We start from the raw sequence: 11541 nt of genomic DNA, 5'->3' as shown, positions 1-11541 counted from the left end.
TACAAAGCAGAGACGTGTTAAAAAAAAAAAAGGATTTGCTTAGTTGTTATATCATGACTTATCAATAAAAACGTTTTAAATAAAGTTTAAAAACATTCAGTTTAAGTAATTGGCTGTTCTTTTAATCACATTTTTAACCAAAAACGTAATTGGTTTCGGTCTCTCAAATTTGAATTTCAGATATCTACTTTTGGTATTTTGTCTAATTTTGTCGACTAAATGACTAATCAGGACGTTTGCCATTTAATCTATAATGAAAATAATTGATTTAAGTCTGAACGCATTCTAGCTCAGTGTGCCTAATCTGAGCATTTTAGGAAAGTTTTAAAAATGCTAAAAACTTCGGAGCTACTTAAACGTCCCTGCATTTTTATTTTTTTTTTAATATTACTTGTTTTATAGTTAGGTAACGGTACTGGCATGACGTTCCGACCAAAACAAACCACTGATGCAAGGGAATAGTAGTCTGTGATGAATCTGAAAGGTTCATGGGGGAAAAAGAAGAACTATCCCTTTAAGTCTCCAGTGGAGGAACTGGAGTGCAAACACTGGCAAAATGTCCAGATGGAAGATGGGAGGGATGAGTAAAGCGTTCACAGATCCCTTCTGTTTGGTCCCATTGAGACAGAGGGAGACGAGATTGGATGGGTCCGAGGGAGTCGGGTTACTATCGGCCCATTCTACTCCAAAGAAGCGGCGGTGTAAAAGATGCAGTACGCCTATGGGAAACCTAATCCAGACCCTCCTGCCAGCTGTCATTCTTGTGCTCCAGGGTAAAATCGCTAAGCAGGTATCACCTTACCCCTCCTTCAATCCTTACTTTAATCATAGCAGGAAATGGGAAATTACACACGTGTTGAATCAGCATCTAGTGTGAAACCTGAGAATTATGAACTTGTTCACTGATGTTACAAAAAGAACAACGGCTGGGTCGATTTCAAATTTGGTTTTAGTGTATTTTTATTTTTAAAATGTCAAATATCAAGTGTGGAGTTTTGTTAAAATCATTATCAGTTGAGGCAGATTTAACCCATCTAGCCTCTGATTTACACATCTGAGAGGGACACTAGCTTGTCCTTTGTTAGCGATGATTTCAGTTTTGACCCCTAAGCTTTAGATCTTAATGGAATATAATCTGCTGCAGAGCGAAAGGAATTATTATATAGATTAAAATAATCGAGATAGAAACTATTATTGAGCCAATGTCCAACAGAAAAAGATTCAAGGATCAGGATTAACACAACCTGAAGATCATTTAGGTTTCAAAATTGTTAATTGAAAATAAAACGGGTAAAAATGAGAGCAGACCAAAACCATTAGCGAGAACTGGAGCCGACATAATTAGTTGATCACCCACAAATATTTAGTAGTTAATGATAATTATAAATATGACTTAAGTGGTTTTCTAGAGGCAGAGAGGCTCATCATTTAGGGTTTACTGCTGCCCTTTGCTTTACACAGTGAAGTGAAAATCTTTAGGTTTTGAAATGTTAGTTGGACAAAACAATCTGATGATCTGGTTTTGGGGTCGTTCCATCATTGTCTTACGCTTCATGTACCAAATAATTGATGAATATTGCAAATAGCTGATTGATTAAGTGAGTTTCACCTTCGTTAAGATTGAGGTATTTCTGTCAGTTCCATCCTTAGACTGGACCTGCAACATAAATAGCGCTCACGCTGTACAGAACGTCCCGTATGTTCAATCTGTGTGGCTCTATTGTGTTTTCCTTTAGTAGTCTGACCTATATTTAGGGAAGACTGAAATCAAAATGTACACCTGAGGACAGGAGGACGAACGACGAGAGGAAAACCAGCGGAGTAAAAGACACAAACCCGAGTGATAAAGAGACATAAAGGGAGACAGTCGGAGTGAGTCTGAGTTGACCTTGCCATGATAATCTAATCCCTGTCGAGAGTGCTTTTTTTAGAGAGCAAGTTAATGCCAGCAGATTATACTCCAGTGTCTCCCACACTAGCCAATCCACACTGAAAACAGAGTGGGTCCACAGTGGATCCTCACACCTACCACAGCAGATAACACTCATAATTTCCCCTAATAGGAGATACAAGTATTCCTGCAGATCACATCTCTTCATCTTTGCCTTTCCGCCTTCATGGGCGCCGTTCAGTTAGCTGTCAGCATGAGGGCCTGCACCAGACATCTTGTGCATTTCCACAACAGGTAAAACGATCACGAGTCTCTCTTGTCTCCGCTTTGTAATGTCATGGATGCCTCTTAATGCACTAAGGGGCATCCATGATAAAAGGCCACTCATTGAGCGGCTCATCTCATGCAATGAAGAGTAATCCCTGTATATGTTGTGTAACCGAGTGGAGAGTTGGCGAAGGAGGGGGATGGGCACCAGTGTGCGCAAGTTTGTCCGTGCTTGTGACTGTTGAGCTCATGGCTGTCTAATCTTTTAGGTACATTAGGCTGTTCGCCCACAGTAGTGGCGCTGCTTCACTGTTTTTTCCTGCAATTAAGTCATTCTAGGAACGCTGTAAGCCTTGACGTTAGTTGCAAACCAGAAATGGATCAGCCGGCCGTGGTGAGATAGTCAGGTGTGCTCAGAGGTGTGTCCGATGCTCCTGAAAGACTGCTGGGTAAGATGGGAGTGATGTTTGTCACCGTCTATAATTCATGTTTGGCCACTTCTCCCAGCACTTGGCTGTACCACGCTAGCTCTATGGTCACCAGGATATTCTAAGAGCTCTAATGCTGCATTCAGGCCGTGCTGGCAGAACGGAGGAAATGTCCTGTTGCTGCGACTTGTGAGCATTCATGCATTAGCCGAGGAGAGTCAGCCCCCCTCTGCTAGCTCTATAGTCTCACCAGGCGACTGGAAACGCAGCCTGAAATAGCAGTTTTATGATGATACATATCTGTGGAGGAATTTAAAGAAGGTACAAACAAACTGTAAATGAAATAGCTTCGCTTTAAACGGGTGCATTGACTTCATTAGCGTTCTGGAAGCTCTGCAGCCTTTTACAAACCAGTCTGTAAACACACTCATAGTTCTTTTATTGAAGCTAAGTGTTTACAGTGTGATTGATGATGTCGAGCACACCAACTGGTGTCGTCTCATGCAGGCACCTGGGAGTCTATGTTGACTCCACTGCATCTGGAAGGAGTCATCTTGAGCTGCATCAGCAATGAATCAGCAGAGAATATACTTGCAGCAAAACAGAGATAAGGGAAAAAGAAACCTGTTCCTCTGTACAGGTGTTCAATACGGCTGACTGGCTGTTTGTTGCATCCATTAGGAATGTGTGAAAAATGAGGAGTGCAACACAGAAAGCTGCTCACTGGTCGTCAGAGTTTAGCTGATAGAGCTGAAGTACAACATGTATGTTTCAGAGCATTGATATAAAGCAGATTTTAGCAGGTTTTTTTAAGCAATTTACATTTAAAGGGCAGTTTCAAGCAGCTCGTTCTTCAAAATACAACACCGACGTCTTGTCTGAGTAAAAATAAGAGCTAATTCTGCATTTGTATGGGAGGTTTTTGTTTCTCAGTCAGGCAGTAGGTTTAAAATAAGGTACTGGCTTTACATGTGGACAGTTAATATAGTAGTAAATATTTACTAATTACCAGCAATATATTCCTCTAGAATATTATATATACTGTATAGTGTAATCGGATTACTTTGAGGCTGATTTTGCCTTCAGTTTGTAGGTAAATATCCAACATAGTGTTTACTATGATTAGTCAATGACTGACACAACTGAATTTTAAATTTACTGCACTGCAAATCTGGAGGGATAACTTAAAGATCGGGAAAATAATCGTAGAAAATATCTTGTGCATGCATTTACAGCACAGAAAGCATCCTCTGTTTGTGCACCAGTTCTGTTTTGTGCCTCAGTTGTAGACAGACAGGATTATTGGACATAAAACAGTAGATGCGAGGTGAGGCTTAGCGAGTGACTATGGCTTTGAACACTAGCATAAGGACAGTCACATGCTATCTCCAGTCAGGGGTATGTTGGCACAGGCTCGTGGATGTGAATATTTGGATGACTTCAGCACATACACACACACACACACACACACTCGCACACAGTCATGGAGCACACACACATATTTGAGGAAAGCAAATATTTTCACATATTTTATTTGAATTTTGCAGATATGAGCTGTAAGTAGACGTTTCTTTCTTGCAAAAACAAATTTGAGGTATTTAGGTGCATTATGTGCCAGAGAGGGAGATGCTTTTTTTTTTCCCCCAGTGCACAAACACACACAACACACCGGCAGTAGATATTTTCATGCGAGCACGCACACACATTACAGCACACAGGCTCTCAGCATCAGTGCCCTGACCATAGGGAGTTTGTGCTGAGCTGGTTGGGACGTCAGGATGAATCAATGTGAGGACAGCTGACTGGACATGCCTATTCATCTGCCAAAGAAAAGAGAGAGAAAGGGAGCGAGGGATTCTGAAAGAAATGAGTTAAGCCCCGGAGCAACACGTTTGGCTATCTACATTACTTTACAGATCGTCTAAAGGGCTTTGAGTGTTTATGGGATGAAAGTAGAAGCGGTGGAAAAAAAAAACCAAAACAGTGAAGTGCAGGGAGGGAGGGGGGAGAAGAAAACTGGATCCAGAATAATTGTTGTTGATGGAAATGCAGTAAAGAAGTTGACTGATTAACACAAACACAGTACAAATGCAGATATATGGCACATGGCTGCTTTGACAAAGGCATAAGCTCATACTGTAGTGGCGGCTAACTCCATACTGATGGCCCGGTTATTCCCATCTGTTGCCCTCAGCTCTCTGACTTTATCCCTATTGTGTTAACTCATTACATTCGCCTTAACCCCAACCCCTTAATTGCCACCCCTCCAGTTTCTCTTGCACGTCCTCCCCCCCTCTTGGAGACAGTGCGCCACATTGCCCGTGCACTAATCTGATAGCGTCTGCCTACCAAACACCTGCCATGTCCAGAAAACCCTCCTAAACTCCTCTGTACTCCGGATTCAACACCCATTCCAGCGTGAGCGGATCAGCACACATGACCGCGAGCATGCACGCAGGCAGATGCGACTGTGGATGCAGATACAGATAATTAGACGGACAGCCTCATCCCCCGCAAAATCATACCAGAGTCAGCCTCTTTTTTTCTGGCCTTTATGTGCACCTAGTTTTTTCCTCACATTCAAGGACTGACGAGACAAACAAGAGTCGTCTTTTGTCCTGCCTCTCTGCCCAGACATGTATTCGAAGACAGTGATGTGTAGGCCCAGGCCTCTTTGGTTTAACAATAACTCTCTCGACCCCCTAATGAGGGGTGGAGGGCCAGACATGAGGCGATGTGACAGTTCTGGTGCGGCCGACACAATAGCAGGTTTTTCTTTTGACTGCCTCGCTGGCTATATACCACAGAGTACCTTCTTTCACTGAAACAGTCGAACAAATGGTCCCGTTTGCCTCAGGAACGTACTTAAGCACATCAGACTATACCCGTGCCATGTGCCAATTTTTCATGTGGAGCACATGAAGCGTCGATGCTTCTCTGGGTGATTTTGTTGAGGTTTTAACAAGATGTTTGAAGACGAACAAAGCCTCTCGTGTGACAGTCAGCTTCCTTGCAGCTGTGATGATTTGCATCACAATCATGGAGGATTATTTTAAATTAAGGGCTTCATCATATGAGAACTGATGTTAGAGAGGAAAGAAAGGATCAAAATAGAAATTTAACACACGTTGTCATGGGCTTTCTCCCCTTGTTTAAACATTTATAAATGTACCTCGTTGCTACCTTTACTCACAGCACCCAGATTCAGGACTCTCTATGTGCCAGCAAGTGAGTTTCTAAAATGAAGTTTGTTGATAATGGATTATTGATCGTGAATTAGAGTGGATGGCCCCTCAGGGCTCATCCTGGTCGGCCAGGAATGAATACATCTGTTCATGCTTCACCTCACACACTCAATTTAGGCAAAGGACGGACAGACACATGCATGTTGAGACACTGACCCGCAGTCTAATATGTACAGACAGGCGTCATTCATCCAGGAAGGGACAAAGGTCATTCCAAAATCTGTGGGATGCAAATGGCCACTGTGGGTTTTTACTCTTTCTCTGTCTAGGGTTTGTTTGTTTTTCTATAAGACAAATCTGTTGTCATTGTAGTGAAACCAGTCTGATGTTGTTTGGCTGCTAGTTTAACCGTTATACTTCAATGTTTCAGATGTTTTCTAAAATCTGTCAACGCTTGTGCCTGTTCTATCCCCAGGGTTTGTCTTATTATATCACTTAAGTGCTGTAAATCTTTCCTGCGATCATTCATGTTTATTGGACAGCAGGTCAACAAAAGCCAAGACCACCAACAGTTTTGGGCTTTACTGTTTGATTATTCCTGCTATTAAGAATTCAACATTACACTATGAATGGTGGCCTGTGATGCATAGAAAGCAACACAAACTGGGTAAAAGGTGGTCTATGCATAGATAAGACTGTTGTAGGCTTGGACAAATTTGGTAATACAATGTTTAGAGGCTTTTTAGATATTTAGTAATTTTGCGAGTTTTGTTAAATGTAGTGATCATAAGACTGCTTTCATTTTTATTATCTTTTTTTCATTTTCAGGTATTCTTCTGAAACCGATAAAGAGCGTCTCTTCAAACATCAGGATGGACACTAAAGCTGTGATATTTTTCAAGTTTTTGATGCCTTTTCTGAGAACTTAGCAACTTTCTGAGCATAAACTTAGTGAGAGGATTTATTAACAGCTGTGATTTTTGCCGTACCGGTGCTCCAGGAAAAGTGATGGAGACAGAAGAGAGGGAGGATGCATCGCAGAAACACGCAGCTAATGTGAAGGCAGAGGCGGAGGAAGACGTGACGTCATGCCACACCTGTGGGGTGTGCGGTCGAAGCTTTCCTCTCCTCAGCTCTCTGTCTCAGCACATGAGACGACACACTCGGGAGAAGCCGTACAAGTGTCCCTACTGTGAGCACAGGACGGCTCAGAAGGGCAGTCTGAAGGCCCACATTCGAAGCCATAAACTGGGCCTGTTCAGCCACAACCTCAGCGACAAGCAGGGGGACGAAGATCAAGGACAAAAAGATGATGCTGTTATAGCTGAGCCTCCTGAAATCAGCAGCACGTCTGAGAAGGCTCGTGTCAATGGGAAGGTAAAGAAGAAAGGAACCAAGAAGAAAGTTAAGGGCAAAGACGGTATCGAGGTCGGCGATGGGGCCGATGCCGGGTCTTTTTCCTGCACTATTTGTGGCCAGGCGTTCCCTCAGGTATTACTCCTTAAGTCCCACATGAAAAGGCATCGCGGCTCCCAGGATCACGGTTGCCGGATCTGTGGACGACGCTTCCGCCAAGCCTGGTTCCTCCAAAGTCATATGCGCATCCACCGGGTCAAAGCCCAGCTGCGGGGCAGCAAAAGTAACGACCCTCCGGCCACCATCAATGGAGTTCCTCAGGACCCAGCATCACTGATCAATGAAGAGTGCCTCTATGAGCTCTGTGCAGGCTGTGGTAACTTCTTCTTTGACCGCAAGACCCTGAGGATACATGAAAAGCTGCATAAACTGAACCAGAGCCGTGCTCAGATGCAGAATCCAGCACAGGAAGACCTGGAGGCCGCCGAGCTGCACAATTCTAAGAAGCATTTTTTCGACAGCCTGAACCTCACATGTGCTGGACCTAAAGAAACTCCTGAGGAAAGGAGTCTGGGCAGGCGGATTCCTGAGCTGGATCCAGTTTGTAGTTACCAGGCATGGCAGTTGGCCACAAGGGGACGACTGGTGGAGGCCACAGAGAAGTGTCTCGGGTGGGAGGAGAGACTAGCCGATGCTGAGGTGGCTTATGACACAGAAAAAGGCGAGTACGTACCCCTAAAGCAGGAGAAGAAGAGGAAGCAAATTGAATCCTCCAGCACCAGTGTAAAGAAGAAGAAGGCCGACACAGGCCTCGATCAGACATCAAACAGCTTGGCTCACACTAAAGGTGGCGACAAAAAGATCTGCCAGAAGGACCGCATCCTGTTGAATGGACTGGGTCACGCGTTTTATGAGGCACTGCAGACTAAGAAGGTCAAAGATGTTCACTTCTCATCAAAACACAGCAACAACATCAGGATCCAAGAGCAGGAAGGTGAGCCAAGAACACCACAGCACACTGCAATGTCTGTACAGTTTGAACAAGACAGTAGTTTACAGTCTTTAAACACAGGAATTAATTATCAGATCAGTTGCTTGATAGTGCATGTTTTTTGATCTAGCAAAAATGACGTTTGTGGTCATGCAGATGTCTGTAATGAATAGCTGTGAGGTAGGTTCAGCTTACAATGACATCAGAGTGGAAATTCAACTCTGGTGTAGAAGTCAGTCACAGTTTAGCAATGTGCTGTGGAAAAGGGAGCCCTCTAGTGACTGTATAATTGAATTACATCGTTAATACAAGAGGATTTTGATAATCCACAATCATTTAAGTGTCCTCATGTCAGATTTTTAAGGGACATAAAAAATTTAATTCCAAAATATTTTAACTAAATGAATAGTTTGGGCTTTAATTCATCATAAAAAACGGTTTAGTCTTTTTTGTAGTGTCAATAGGCCGTACTGCAGAGAGAATAGTTACCACTTTTACACTGATCTACTCGTATTGTATTATCTCTGTTCCAACATTCATTCCAGACAAGTGACAGCCTTTAATGTTTGACAGTATTTTTCTTCCTCGGACTGCGTGTTGTACACATAATGCCACAACTCTTTCATCTGTATGAATTCTCTTTACACCGCTTCTTCTTTTCTGACCTACAGATAGAAAAAACTACTTCTGCGAGCACTGTGACTTCCACACTGTCGACGCCTCACTACTCAGGTCTCACCTGCACCGGCAGCACCAGGACTTCCTGGTTCCCTACAGCAAACAGAGCACCGTTTTGGACAGCGTTAGCAAAAGCGGTTCCAAAGCCTCAAGATACATGGACTACCTCAGGAGCAGGAGCGTGCTGCTCAGTCAGCCATACTGGAATCCCTACACGTGTCCTCCAAGCCAGGAGTTAGTTGAGTCGAACATTAAAGTAGAAAAGTCAAACGGCACAGAGGTCAAAGGGCAGGGACACGCGACCGGTGACGCTGGCAGCCTCCTCAATCTGTCTTCATTACCCATAACTGAAGGAGATAGTACTGTGAATTATTCAGTGAAAACAGAGGGGCTCGTGAGACATCAGTGTCCATACTGCTCCCACACCACCAACTATCCAGAGGTACTGTGGATCCATCAGCGAGTGGCGCACAGGGTGGACGGCAGCAGCTCTGTGGCACCCAAGTGGGCACCCTGCGTCAACAGCATCAAGAGTTTGAAGGCAGGAGTTTCCCAGTGGAGACGCACAGGGCCGCCGCCGTTTCTCGAAGGCAAAGACTGCCCAGCTTTACCGGCTCCAAGAACGCAGCGCACACAGCCTCCAGGCGTCGCAGCCCCCAGCAGCAGCAGCAGCAGCAGCAGCAGCAGCAAACACTCAGCCTCCAAGACCCAGTCGGCCCCCCCAAAGTCCAAGCATCCGTCGAAGGACTCGCGATCTTCAGATGGGACACAGTCCAGTGGAAAGGCCGGACTCCCATCTCAGAAGAAGTCTGGTGAACATAACCGAGCGGCGGAGGGTGGGAGTAAAGGCTCCAGCTCCAAGGCTACTTCATCCAACAGTGTTGTGCACAGCAAGAGCCTCCCTAGTTTCCAGCCTACGAGCAGCCCCAAACACAGGGGCAGCAGAGCAACAGTGGAGGGAAGCTTCCCACAGGAGGGGTTAGGCTTTATGCTGGCAAGAAATCACGGCGGGACTTCTTCTAATGTAGCTTCAGACAGACTCCATTCCCGCAGGCAGTCGTACGACTTCGCTTCGGTTCCAAAGGGCCCCGATCTGTGGGCGGCCATGAACATGTGGGGCCTGCATGGAAGCAAAGCATATTTAGATCCACTCCTTTTTGCTCAGGGAAAGAATGAATCAGCAGGAGAGATGCCAATGGACATTGATATTTTCAGTCTCTTGAAAAATTACAGTCCCCACGAACTGGCAGCTCTCTATCAGCACTGGGGGTTTGTCGACCCCAGACTGGATCCACAAGGTGAGCAGGAGGCTTTGTTTTGAAAACTAACTGAATACTGATGGAGAGAGATTAAATGCTGGTTTAAACTCAGTTTTAAATGCTTCAGACAGACTTATACAGTCTTGACTTTACATAATGTCTCTCCATGTGACTGTTATTTGATGGTATTTAAATGATAAAGCTAATCTGTTAATGAAAGCTTTACATTTCAGAACAGGATAATTATGGTTTTTTTTGGTTTTTTTTTTACAATTCTACTTCTACAGCAACGTTGCAGATAAATGGAACGTTTGGAAATGAAGTCCATTCCTCCTCTGAAGCTTCCAAACAGGTACGTTTTCTGTACAGCATCTAACTTGACACTTGATTGGCTTGAATTTGAAATGAAAATGATCTCCTCGTCTCTAATCCTTAAAGAAAAAAAAAGCAACAATTAACAATTTTTAATCTGTGAAGTTCGTAGTAATTATTTGACGTTACAGATTATATATACATACAGTATTACGTTTGGTTGTAGGCAAAAAAATCAGCATTTTAAACCTCACAACTGATTATAATTGGCATGTTTTAAAGCTACAAACATGAATATTGTATATAGGGAGGGAGTGAGTGCCCCCGTTGATCCTCTGCTGGTAGGGCAGCGCTTTCCTTTATCTTACGTGACAGGTCATGCCCTAATTATGCCGTCATCTGAAAAGTAACTCGAGTCAGTTGGCTGCAAACCTGACGTGTCGTTTCACTTCCCAAAATTAAGAACAGCGTCTCTCCATCCGTCCCTCTCCAGTATTTACAGTACGTCTTCACCACCCGACTGCCTGCTCTCGTGTCTCTACCTCGTCCGTATCCGACTACAGTCTGTCATTTCTGTGCACACGTGCGTCTGCGTACTTTCTTGTGTTTGCGTGCGCGGCTGTCAGCCTCCACAACCTGGCTGTCTCTTCCCTCTCGTTTTCGTAAGAGAAGCTGACAGGGATGAGGCAAACAAATAATAAAAAAACATTGTTGTCCCCCTCAGGGTAAAATTCGCCCAGCGTCTCCATATGGTGTGTCATCAGCCTGTCAGTCAGGCCTACCCTGATGCTACCTACAACTGTTCTTGCTTTCTCCTCTTCCCCCCAGAGTAATGTGTGGGCAACTTTTTAAAAACTAGGGATGGGCAATACTGTGGTCTTAAGGGGTGAGGAATTACAAATCACATAAACTTATACGGATAACCGCGAGAATGATGTAAGACAGTAATGTGGAGATGTGTTTGGCCTGAGTGAGAGAAATATTAAAAAAGAAGTTTTAATGGGTTTCTGTGTATTGCTAGTTTCTCGTGTCCTGTGGTCCTTAAACTCTAATTGCTTGTCTTAATGTTTGTTTATTTAATATTAAGAAATTAGAACATTTCTAACTGCACAGTCGTGACTCGATAATCTACACTAAATGTAAAACCTTCTTTTATGTCGGATAGCAAGGCTGT

At 43.9% G+C, this 11541-nt stretch overlaps 1 protein-coding gene across 1 annotated transcript in view; it reads left to right on the top strand.

Moving 5' to 3' along the window:
- The first annotated feature begins 6779 nt into the window (after positions 1-6779).
- Positions 6780-11541, top strand: part of LOC103358535 (zinc finger protein 516-like) — a 5772-nt gene continuing 1010 nt past the window's right edge. Inside the window, exons 1-3 of the mRNA XM_008283548.1 lie at positions 6780-8121; positions 8790-10094; positions 10343-10407. Coding sequence (XP_008281770.1) covers positions 6780-8121; positions 8790-10094; positions 10343-10407 — 2712 coding nt within the window. The remainder of the gene's footprint in view (positions 8122-8789; positions 10095-10342; positions 10408-11541) is intronic.

Source organism: Stegastes partitus, unplaced genomic scaffold (assembly GCF_000690725.1).
Source record: "Stegastes partitus isolate 25-593 unplaced genomic scaffold, Stegastes_partitus-1.0.2 Scaffold318, whole genome shotgun sequence".
In the NCBI taxonomy this organism is placed as follows: Eukaryota; Metazoa; Chordata; class Actinopteri; family Pomacentridae; genus Stegastes; species Stegastes partitus.
The sequence above is the reverse complement of the archived record's forward strand: the minus strand, read 5'-3'. Positions and strand labels throughout refer to the sequence as shown.